This window comes from Oncorhynchus nerka, linkage group LG9b, assembly GCF_034236695.1.
Source record: "Oncorhynchus nerka isolate Pitt River linkage group LG9b, Oner_Uvic_2.0, whole genome shotgun sequence".
Taxonomy (NCBI): Eukaryota; Metazoa; Chordata; class Actinopteri; order Salmoniformes; family Salmonidae; genus Oncorhynchus; species Oncorhynchus nerka.
Window position 1 is genome coordinate 49,226,163 of NC_088424.1, and position 13,206 is coordinate 49,239,368.

The 13,206-nt window shown below is 43.3% G+C and overlaps 1 protein-coding gene across 1 annotated transcript in view; it reads left to right on the forward strand.

Moving 5' to 3' along the window:
- LOC115127126 (band 4.1-like protein 3) overlaps positions 1-13,206 on the forward strand; it is a 128,367-nt gene that overhangs the window by 20,075 nt on the left and 95,086 nt on the right. Inside the window, exons 3-7 of the mRNA XM_065013798.1 lie at positions 2,193-2,297; positions 6,205-6,247; positions 7,846-7,921; positions 9,552-9,764; positions 11,866-11,953. Coding sequence (XP_064869870.1) covers positions 2,193-2,297; positions 6,205-6,247; positions 7,846-7,921; positions 9,552-9,764; positions 11,866-11,953 — 525 coding nt within the window. The remainder of the gene's footprint in view (positions 1-2,192; positions 2,298-6,204; positions 6,248-7,845; positions 7,922-9,551; positions 9,765-11,865; positions 11,954-13,206) is intronic.

The following is a 13,206-nucleotide window of genomic DNA, read 5'->3' on the forward strand; positions in this document are numbered from 1 at the left end:
TAGAGACAGAATGTCCTGTAAGGAACACAGTATTCCATCTACTACTAGCCCCAGGTCTCTCCTCTCCCTGTGTAGAGACAGGATGTCCTGTAAGGAACACAGTATTCCATCTACTACTAGCCCCAGGTCTCTCCCCTCCCTGGGTAGAGGAACACAGTATTCCATCTACTACCAGCCCAAGGTCTCTCCCCTCCCCGGATAGAGACAGGATGTCCTGTAAGGAACACAGTATTCCATCTACTACTAGCCCAAGGTCTCTCCTCTCCCTGTGTAGAGACAGGATGTCCTGTAAGGAACACAGTATTCCATCTACTACTAGCCCAAGGTCTCTCCCCTCCCTGTGTAGAGACAGGATGTCCTGTAAGGAACACAGTATTCCATCTACTACAAGCCCAAGGTCTCTCCCCTCCCTGGGTAGAGACAGGATGTCCTGTAAGGAACACAGTATTCCATCTACTACTAGCCCCAGGTCTCTCCCCTCCCTGGGTAGAGGAACACAGTATTCCATCTACTACAAGCCCAAGGTCTCTCCCCTCCCTGGGTAGAGACAGAATGTCCTGTAAGGAACACAGTATTCCATCTACTACTAGCCCCAGGTCTCTCCTCTCCCTGTGTAGAGACAGGATGTCCTGTAAGGAACACAGTATTCCATCTACTACTAGCCCTAGGTCTCTCCCCTCCCTGTGTAGAGACAGGATGTCCTGTAAGGAACACAGTATTCCATCTACTACAAGCCCAAGGTCTCTCCTCTCCCTGGGTAGAGGAACACAGTATTCCATCTACTACAAGCCCTAGGTCTCTCCCCTCCCCGGGTAGAGACAGGATGTCCTGTAAGGAACACAGTATTCCATCTACTACAAGCCCCAGGTCTCTCCCCTCCCTGGGTAGAGACAGGATGTCCTGTAAGGAACACAGTATTCCATCTACTACAAGCCCAAGGTCTCTCCCCTCCCCGGGTAGAGACAGAATGTCCTGTAAGGAACACAGTATTCCATCTACTACCAGCCCAAGGTCTCTCCCCTCCCTGGGTAGAGACAGGATGTCCTGTAAGGAACACAGTATTCCATCTACTACTAGCCCAAGGTCTCTCCCCTCCCTGGGTAGAGACAGAATGTCCTGTAAGGAACACAGTATTCCATCTACTACTAGCCCAAGGTCTCTCCCCTCCCTGGGTAGGGACAGGATGTCCTGTAAGGAACACAGTATTCCAGCCAGTCTGACAATAGCTTCATTCGTTTCTAACAAGGAACAGACAGTCCTTCTAATTCTGGACGAAAACTACACACATTGCATTCAGTATTATGATTATAGTAAGATTCATACATCCATACAGTAACATAGTAGTATTCTGTTGAGTCATAGTTCTGATTGAAATGTTTAGTCATTATTCATAAAAATCCCTTAACAGTTTCCCATGCCAATAAAGCTACCTTGAATTTAATTGAGAGAGAGAGAGAGTTCAATTCTATAACCACCTAAAGGAAGTGATTCCCTAATCTTACATAACAAAGACATCACCTACAGAGAGATGAACCTGGAGAAGAGTCCCCTAAGCAAGCTGGTCCTGGGGCATAACAGACAGACAGAAAGACAGACAGACAGACTAGCTGGTTAGAGACTGGGTAAAGCTAGTAGACAGACATGCAGACAGACTAGCTGGTTAGAGGCTGGGTAAAGCTAGTAGACAGACAGACAGACAGACAGACAGACAGACAGACAGACAGACAGACAGACAGACAGACAGACAGACAGACAGACAGACAGACAGACAGACGTTGTGTTAAGGCTGAACTCACTCCCTCCCTGTAGGGAACAAATATGTGTTCACTTTGATCTTCCTTCAAGTCTGATAGAAGAATCATCACTTTGAAGCTCAACCTTTTAAAAGGAACACGCCGTTGTTTTGACGGTACACTTATTGATTTATTTAGGAGAGTTTGTGCAGGTCTTGGTGAAGTTTAATGGGCTTTGTTGTTATTTACAGGGCCACCACACAGCTTAGTGGACGTTGTCTTTTTAACATGGGTTTTGCTGTTGTTTTCCTAGCCACCGTGCTTCTACACCTGCATTGCTTTGCTGTTGGGGGGTTTTAGGCTGGGTTTCTGTACAGCACTTTGTGACATCGGCTGATGTAAGAAGGGCTTTATAAATAAATAGATCTGATTGATTGATTGATCTGTGTATGTCACCAGAAACAAGCCAGAGGCCAGCTGCTGTTTGCCAAGGTGTGTGACCATCTGAACCTGCTGGAGACGGACTACTTTGGCATGACGTACCGTGACGTGGAGAACCAGAAGGTGGAGTACAGAAGGTTCTAGATCAGGGGTGTCAAACTCATTTTCCCCCACGGGCCACATTGGGTCTTCACCGAGGTCTGGAGGGCTGCTGCACTTCTTGAGTATATTTCCTCGCTGTACAAATTTCTAGAGACTATAAATGACTGTTATCTAGAGACTATAAATTACTGTTATCTAGATGGACAGAGTGTAGAGACTATAGATGACTGTTATCTAGAGACTATAAATGACTGTTATCTAGAGACTATAAATGACTGTTATCTAGAGACTATAAATGACTGTTATCTAGAGACTATAAATGACTGTTAGGACAGAGTGAAGAGACTATAAATGACTGTTATCTAGAGACTATAAATGACTGTTATCTAGAGACTATAAATGACTGTTATCTAGATGGACAGAGTGAAGAGACTATAGATGACTGTTATCTAGAGACTATAGATGACTGTTATCTAGAGACTATAAATGACTGTTATCTAGATGGACAGAGTGAAGAGACTATAGATGACTGTTATCTAGAGACTATAGATGACTGTTATCTAGAGACTATAAATGACTGTTATCTAGAGACTATAGATGACTGTTATCTAGAGACTATAAATGACTGTTATCTAGAGACTATAAATGACTGTTATCTAGATGGACAGAGTGAAGAGACTATAAATGTCTGTTATCTAGATGGACAGAGTGAAGAGACTATAAATGACTGTTATCTAGATGGACAGAGTGTAGAGACTATAGATGACTGTTATCTAGAGACTATAAAGGACTGTTATCTAGAGACTATAAATGACTGTTATCTAGAGACTATAAATGACTGTTATCTAGAGACTATAAATGACTGTTATCTAGATGGACAGAGTGAAGAGACTATAGATGACTGTTATCTAGATGGACAGAGTGTAGAGACTATAGATGACTGTTATCTAGATGGACAGAGTGAAGACACTATAGATGACTGTTATCTAGAGACTATAAATGACTGTTATCTAGATGGACAGAGTGAAGAGACTATAGATGACTGTTATCTAGATGGACAGAGTGTAGAGACTATAGATGACTGTTATCTAGATGGACAGAGTGAAGACACTATAGATGACTGTTATCTAGAGACTATAAATGACTGTTATCTAGATGGACAGAGTGTAGAGACTATAGATGACTGTTATCTAGATGGACAGAGTGTAGAGACTATAGATGACTGTTATCTAGATGGACAGAGTGTAGAGACTATAGATGACTGTTATCTAGATGGACAGAGTGTAGAGACTATAGATGACTGTTATCTAGAGACTATAAATGACTGTTATCTAGAGACTATAAATGACTGTTATCTAGATGGACAGAGTGAAGAGACTATAGATGACTGTTATCTAGAGACTATAAATTACTGTTATCTAGAGACTATAAATGACTGTTATCTAGAGACTATAAAGGACTGTTATCTAGAGACTATAATGACTGTTATCTAGAGAATATAAATGACTGTTATCTAGATGGACAGAGTGTAGAGACTATAGATGACTGTTATCTAGATGGACAGAGTGAAGAGACTATAGATGACTGTTATCTAGATGGACAGAGTGAAGACACTATAGATGACTGTTATCTAGAGACTATAAATGACTATTATCTAGAGACTATAAATGACTGTTATCTAGATGGACAGAGTGAAGAGACTATAGATGACTGTTATCTAGAGACTATAAATTACTGTTATCTAGAGACTATAAATGACTGTTATCTAGAGACTATAAAGGACTGTTATCTAGAGACTATAATGACTGTTATCTAGAGAATATAAATGACTGTTATCTAGATGGACAGAGTGTAGAGACTATAGATGACTGTTATCTAGATGGACAGAGTGAAGACACTATAGATGACTGTTATCTAGAGACTATAAATGACTGTTATCTAGAGACTATAAATGACTGTTATCTAGATGGACAGAGTGAAGAGACTATAGATGACTGTTATCTAGAGACTATAAATGACTGTTATCTAGAGACTATAAATGACTGTTATCTAGAGACTATAAAGGACTGTTATCTAGAGACTATAATGACTGTTATCTAGATGGACAGAGTGAAGAGACTATAGATGACTGTTATCTAGATGGACAGAGTGTAGAGACTATAGATGACTGTTATCTAGATGGACAGAGTGAAGACACTATAGATGACTGTTATCTAGAGACTATAAATGACTGTTATCTAGATGGACAGAGTGTAGAGACTATAGATGACTGTTATCTAGATGGACAGAGTGAAGAGACTATAGATGACTGTTATCTAGAGACTATAAATGACTGTTATCTAGAGACTATAGATGACTGTTATCTAGATGGACAGAGTGTAGATACTATAGATGACTGTTATCTAGAGACTATAAATGACTGTTATCTAGAGACTATAAATGACTGTTATCTAGATGGACAGAGTGAAGAGACTATAGATGACTGTTATCTAGAGACTATAAATGACTGTTATCTAGAGACTATAAATGACTGTTATCTAGAGACTATAGATGACTGTTATCTAGAGACTATAAATGACTGTTAGGACAGAGTGAAGAGACTATAAATGACTGTTATCTAGATGGACAGAGTGAAGAGACTATAGATGACTGTTATCTAGAGACTATAAATGACTGTTATCTAGATGGACAGAGTGTAGAGACTATAGATGACTGTTATCTAGAGACTATAAATGACTGTTATCTAGATGGACAGAGTGTAGAGACTATAGATGACTGTTATCTAGAGAATATAAATGACTGTTATCTAGAGACTATAAATGACTGTTATCTAGAGACTATAAATGACTGTTATCTAGAGACTATAAATGACTGTTATCTAGAGACTTTAAATTACTTTTCACCGTTTCCGTTTGGTTTTAGTCATTTCAATGTCGATTGAGATAGTTTTTTTTCCCGGAGAGAAATAGTTAATATTTTTTGTTTTTTACTCAAATCCCCCACCTGCTGGGTTGAATGTGAGCCTTGAGTTTGACACATATTCCAGATCAAGTGTCTCTAATTACAGTCCTGGGGGATTCGAATGAATGCTGCATTCATGTGCCAGTCGGAACTAGGAAATGGACATTTCCGACTTTACGGCTAACTCGTCTGAGAAATATGATCCCGCGTTTCTCATTCGGACAGTATTTAAATCAACCAAATAGGAAACTTAGGTTCATTTCAACTCGGGAGGTTCCATGTCTACGATAGCACCTGAACGTGGCATAACACAACTGATTCAATTATTCATTGGTGTTTAGACTGGGCCGTGATTAGCTGTGTTAGCTGTGTTAGCGGTGTTAGCGGTGTTAGCTATGTTAGCTGTGTTAGTGATAGGCCAGAGAGACAGCCTCTCCAGGAACCCCTGATGTGTTTAGACTGGGCCGTGATTAGCTGTGTTAGCTGTGTTAGTGATGGGCCAGAGAGACAGCCTCTCCAGGAACCCCTGGTGTGTTTAGACTGGGCCATGATTAGCTGTGTTAGCTGTGTTAGTAATGGGCCAGAGAGACAGCCTCTCCAGGAACCCCTGGTGTGTTTAGACTGGGCCGTGATTAGCTGTGTTAGCTGTGTTAGTAATGGGCCAGAGAGACAGCCTCTCCAGGAACGTAGTTAGAGACCCCTTGATGTGTTTAAACTGGGCCGTGATTAGCTGTGTTAGCTGTGTTAGTGATGGGCCAGAGAGACAGCCTCTCCAGGAACCCCTGGTGTGTTTAAACTGGGCCGTGATTAGCTGTGTTAGCTGTGTTAGTGATGGGCCAGAGAGACAGCCTCTTGTTAGTGATGGTTCATTGACTTGTATCCAGTGTTAGATAGCACTCTGCAGTCAGAGGTTAATGGTCTAATATTAGTAATGAATTGATTACCGGCTAATTGCCTCTTTCTCCAGAACTGGCTGGACCCTAACAAGGAACTGAAGAAGCAGATAAGGAGTGAGTTAAAAACACACTAATCTAATGCTCTCTTCTTGATCAACTGCTAATGTGCCTGTTGATTCATCAACTAGATGTCAATATACTGTTGATTCATCAACTAGATGTCTATATACTGTTGATTCATCAACTAGATGTCTATATACTGTTGATTCATTACTGTTGATTCATCAACTAGATGTCTATATACTGTTGATTCATCAACTAGATGTCTATATACTGTTGATTCATTAACTAGATGTCAATATACTGTTGATTCATTACTGTTGATTCATCAACTAGATGTCTATATACTGTTGATTCATCAACTAGATGTCTATATACTGTTGATTCATTAACTAGATGTCAATATACTGTTGATTCATTACTGTTGATTCATCAACTAGATGTCTATATACTGTTGATTCATTACTGTGGATTCGTCAACTAGATGTCTATATACTGTTGATTCATTACTGTTGATGCATAAACTAGATGTCTATATACTGTTGATTCATCAACTAGATGTCTATATACTGTTGATTCATCAACTAGATGTCTATATACTGTTGATTCATCACCTCAACCAACACCTTGTAGGAGATTCATCAACTAGGGTCTTTACCATTAACTAATGTCAATATACAACACCTTGTAGGAGATACAACTAGGGTCTTTACTGTTGATTCAACAAACACCTTTGATTCATTACTGGAGATAAACACATGGCTTTTAGATGTCTTCAACCAGCAGTTTGTAGACACAACACCTGGCTTTTACCTCAACCAACACCTTGTAGGAGAAACACAGGGTCTTTACCTCAACCAACACCTTGTAGGAGATACACATGGCTTTTACTTCAACCAGCAGTTTGTAGACACACATGGCTTTTACCTCAACCAACACCTTGTAGGAGAAACACAGGGTCTTTACCTCAACCAACACCTTGTAGGAGATACACATGGCTTTTACTTCAACCAGCAGTTTGTAGACACACATGGCTTTTACTTCAACCAACACCTTGTAGGAGAAACACAGGGTTTTTACCTCAACCAACACCTTGTAGGAGATACACAGGGTCTTTACCTCAACCAACACCTTGTAGGAGATACACAGGGTCTTTACCTCAACCAACACCTTGTAGAAGAAACACAGGATCTTTACCTCAACCAACACCTTGTAGGAGATACACATGGCTTTTACTTCAACCAGCAGTTTGTAGACACACATGGCTTTTACCTCAACCAACACCTTGTAGGAGAAACACAGGGTCTTTACCTCAACCAACACCTTGTAGGAGATACACAGGGTCTTTACCTCAACCAACACCTTGTAGGAGATACACATGGCTTTTACTTCAACCAGCAGTTTGTAGACACACATGGCTTTTACCTCAACCAACACCTTGTAGGAGATACACAGGGTCTTTACCTCAACCAACACCTTGTAGGAGATACACATGGCTTTTACTTCAACCAGCAGTTTGTAGACACACACGGCTTTTACCTCAACCAGCAGCTTGTAAACACACATGGCTTTTACCTCTACCTCAGACAAATTAATTTGCTGGATGTTTCTATCATATTCTGATTCTGTTGTAAGACCTTGTTGTTTTGCAGCTGGCCCTTGGAACTTTGCCTTCAACGTCAAGTTCTACCCCCGAGACCCTGCCCAGCTCTCTGAGGACATCAGCAGGTCAGCTGGATGGACTGACTCTATGGTCAATACCCCTGGCCACTTTGTGTTTCTTTTACTCTGACAAAACACATCTCTCTCTCAATACAATTCAATTGACTGTTTTGACATGTCTGTAACAGGATTCTTCCTGGGAAGGAGAGGCGGACCAAAATGCAGCGTGGTTATAATTCATGGTTCTTTAATTATGAAACTATACATGAATAAACTACAAAACAAGAAATGTGAAAACCCAAAACAGTCCCGTGTGGTACAAACACTGACACAGGAGACAATCACCCACAAAACCCAACACCAAACAGGCTACCTAAATATGGCTCCCAATCAGAGACAATCACCCACAAAACCCAACACAAACCAGGCTACCTGAATATGGCTCCCAATCAGAGACAATCACCCACAAAACCCAACAGGCTACCTAAATATGGGTCCCAATCAGAGACAATCACCCACAAAACCCAACACAAACCAGGCTACCTGAATATGGCTCCCAATCAGAGACAACCACCCACAAAACCCAACACCAAACAGGCTCCCTAAATATGGTTCCCAATCAGAGACAACCACCCACAAAACCCAACACCAAACAGGCTACCTAAATATGGTTCCCAATCAGAGACAATCACCCACAAAACCCAATACCAAACAGGCTACCTAAATATGGTTCCCAATCAGAGACAATGACTAACACCTGCCTCTGATTGAGAACCATATCAGGCCAAACATAGAAATAGACAAACTAGACATGTAACATAGAATGCCCACTCAGATCACACCCTGACCAAACAAAACATAGAAACATACAAAGCAAACTATGGTCAGGGCGTGACAATGGCCAGTTCCTTATTACTTACATTGTCAAAGTATACATACGGTGGGGAGAACAAGTCTTTGATACACTGCCGATTTAGCAGGTTTTCCTACTTACAAAGCATGTAGAGATCTGTCATTTTTATCATAGATACACTTCAACTGTGAGAGACGGAATCTAAAACAAAAATCCAGAAAATCACATTGTATGATATTTAAGTAATCAATTTGCTCTCTCTCTCTCTCCTCCTCCTCTCTCTCTCTCTCTCTCTCTCTCTCTCTCTCTCTCTCTCTCTCTCTCTCCCCCCTCTCTCTCCCTCTCCTCTCTCTCTCTCTCTCTCTCTCTCCATCTCCCCTCCTCTCTCTCCTCTCCTCTCTCTCTCCCCCTCCCCTCTCTCTCCCCCTCCTCTCTCTCTTTCTCTCTCTCTCCTCTCTCCCCTCCTCTCTCTCTCTCTACCCCCTCCTCTCTCTCTCCCCCTCCTCTCTCTCTCCCCCCTCTCTCTCTCTCCCCCCCCACCTCTCTCTCCCCCCACCTCTCTACCCCTCCCGCCTGCTCTCTCTCTCTCTCTCTCTCTCTCTCTCTCCCCCTCCTCTCTCCCCCTCCTCTCTCTCTCTCCCCCCCCACCTCTCTCTCTCTCCCCCACCTCTCTCTCTCTCTCCCCCACCTCTCTCTCTCCCCCTCCTCTCTCTCTCTCTGCCCCTCCTCTCTCTCCCCCTCCTCTCTCTCCCCCTCTCTCTCTCTCTCCCCCACCTCTCTCTCTCTCCCCCCACCTCTCTCTCTCTCTCTCCCACTCCTCTCTCTCCCCCCCCCTCTCTCTAGGTACTACCTGTGTCTCCAGCTGCGTGATGACATGGTGTCTGGTCGTCTCCCCTGTTCCTTCACCACCCACACCATACTGGGCTCCTACACGGTCCAGTCAGAGCTGGGGGACTACGACCCCGAGGAGACGGAGTACAACAGTGAGCTCCGCTTCGCTCCGAACCACACCAAGGAACTAGAAGATAAGGTCATGGACCTACACAAGAACCACAAGTATGTGTCTGTCTGACTGTCTGTCTGTCTGTCTGTCTGTCTGTCTGTCTGTCTGTCTACAGGGAGGGAGTGAGTTCAGTCTTTGTCTGTATTTTTTATCTATACTGGTTGTTCAGATGTTGAAATGCTGGATTCAAAGGATAAAGCAAACCACAGCTGTATGTTAACCCTTTACACTCGTGGACATTGGCCTTTATGGATCATGTTTCTAACAGAAGAACTATGAAAAGTGTAACTGGTGTCTCCAAGTGGCCCCACACCTCTCCAGACTGTGGGTTTCAGTGAGAGGACTAACTGGTGTCTCCAAGTGGCCCCACACCTCTCCAGACTGTGGGTTTCAGTGAGTGGACTAACTGGTGTCTCCAAGTGGCCCCACACCTCTCCAGACTGTGGGTTTCAGTGAGAGGACTAACTGGTGTCTCCAAGTGGCCCCACACCTCTCCAGACTGTGGGTTTCAGTGAGAGGACTAACTGGTGTCTCCAAGTGGCCCCACACCTCTCCAGACTGTGGGTTTCAGTGAGAGGACTAACTGGTGTCTCCAAGTGGCCCCACACCTCTCCAGACTGTGGGTTTCAGTGAGAGGACTAACTGGTGTCTCCAAGTGGCCCCACACCTCTCCAGACTGTGGGTTTCAATGAGAGGACTAACTGGTGTCTCCAAGTGGCCCCACACCTCTCCAGACTGTGGGTTTCAGTGAGAGGACTAACTGGTGTCTCCAAGTGGCCCCACACCTCTCCAGACTGTGGGTTTCAGTGAGAGGACTAACTGGTGTCTCCAAGTGGCCCCCACACCTCTCCAGACTGTGGGTTTCGGTGAGTTTACTAACTGGTGTCTCCAAGTGGCCCCCACACCTCTCCAGACTGTGGGTTTCGGTGAGTGGACTAACTGGTGTCTCCAAGTGGCCCCACACCTCTCCAGACTGTGGGTTTCAGTGAGAGGACTAACTGGTGTCTCCAAGTGGCCCCACACCTCTCCAGACTGTGGGTTTCAGTGAGAGGACTAACTGGTGTCTCCAAGTGGCCCCACACCTCTCCAGACTGTGGGTTTCAGTGAGAGGACTAACTGGTGTCTCCAAGTGGCCTCACACACCTCTCCAGACTGTGGGTTTCCGTGAGAGGACTAACTGGTGTCTCCAAGTGGCCTCACACCTCTCCAGACTGTGGGTTTCAGTGAGAGGACTAACTGGTGTCTCCAAGTGGCCTCACACACCTCTCCAGACTGTGGGTTTCAGTGAGAGGACTAACTGGTGTCTCCAAGTGGCCCCACACCTCTCCAGACTGTGGGTTTCAGTGAGAGGACTAACTGGTGTCTCCAAGTGGCCTCACACCTCACAGACTGTACAGTTCCTAATTAATTTCAATGCACTCTGACTCCAGGAAACAGCCATCAACTATAAGGTTTTTTTTCTGAGTTCTCCCAGCTTTAGCCATTTAAGGACAGAAGAAAGCACAGTCACCTACAGTCACACAATTACTGTTGTTGTTTACACAATTACTGTTGTTGTTTACACACTTACTGTTGTTGTTTACGCACTTACTGTTGTTGTTTACACAATTAATGTTGTTGTTTACACAATTACTGTTGTTGTTTACGCAATTACTGTTGTTGTTTACGCAATTACTGTTGTTGTTTACACAATTACTGTTGTTGTTTACACAATTACTGTTGTTGTTTACGCAATTACTGTTGTTGTTTACGCAATTCCTGTTGTTGTTTACGCAATTACTGTTGTTGTTTACGCAATTAATGTTGTTGTTTACACAATTACTGTTGTTGTTTACGCAATTCCTGTTGCTGTTTACGCAATCCAATAAATATTCCATTATAATTCTCAATCTGGGTCAGGTGGGCATCATTTTAAAGCTTATTTCTATGTCCAATATGACTAGCTAAGTTGTAAAATACGATCTTCTTGTTAGCCTTTCAAATGGCCCTTTTTGTCTCCAGTTCTTTCCCCGGTCATGTGATCATATGGATGATGTGTGTGTGTGTGTGTGTGTGTGTGTGTGTGTGTGTGTGTGTGTGTGTGTGTGTGTGTGTGTGTGTGTGTGTGTGTGTGTGTGTGTGTGTGTGTGTGTGTGTGTCTGTCTGTGTTGTCAGAGGGATGACCCCAGCTGAAGCAGAGATGCACTTCCTGGAGAATGTTAAGAAACTGTCCATGTATGGGGTAGATCTCCATCACGCTAAGGTAAGCACACTCACACCTACACACACACACACACCTAAACACACACACATACACACACCTAAACACACACACATACACACACACACCTAAACATACACACCTACACACACCTACACACACCTAAACACCCCCACACACCTACACACACACACGCACGCACACACACTCACTCCACACTGCTACAGTCAGACACATACAGTCAGACAAACACACACAAACACCCCACACACACACACACACACACACACACACACACACACACACACACACACACACACACACACACACACACGTATACAAGATTGCATTAAAACCTCTGTCCTATAATATATCACTCGATATTACAGTGTGTGTGAGGATGCACCACTGCAGACTCAGTAATGATGTCATCACCTTGCTGACTCAGTAATGATGTCATCTCCTTGCTGACTCAGTAATGATGTCATCACCTTGCTGACTCAGTAATGATGTCATCACCTTGCTGACTCAGTAATGATGTCATCTCCTTGCTGACTCAGTAATGATGTCATCTCCTTGCTGACTCAGTAATGATGTCATCACCTTGCTGACTCAGTAATTTACATTTACATTTAAGTCATTTAGCAGACGCTCTTATCCAGAGCGACTTGATGTCATCACCTTGCTGACTCAGTAATGATGTCATCACCTTGCTGACTCAGTAATGATGTCATCACCTTGCTGACTCAGTAATGATGTCATCACCTTGCTGACTCAGTAATGATGTCATCACCTTGCCGACTCAGTAATGATGTCATCACCTTGCTGACTCAGTAATGATGTCATCTCCTTGCTGACTCAGTAATGATGTCATCACCTTGCTGACTCAGTAATGATGTCATCACCTTGTTGACTCAGTAATGATGTCATCACCTTGCTGACTCAGTAATGATGTCCTCACCTTGCTGACTCAGTAATGATGTCATCTCCTTGCTGACTCAGGAATGATGTCATCACCTTGCTGACTCAGTAATGATGTCATCACCTTGCTGACTCAGTAATGATGTCATCACCTTGCTGACTCAGTAATGATGTCATCACCTTGCTGACTCAGTAATGATGTCATCACCTTGCTGACTCAGTAATGATGTCATCACCTTGCTGACTCAGTAATGATGTCATCACCTTGCTGACTCAGTAATGATGCCATCACCTTGCTGACTAAGTAATGATGTCATCACCTTGCTGACTCAGTAATGATGCCATCACCTTGCTGACTCAGTAATGATGTCATC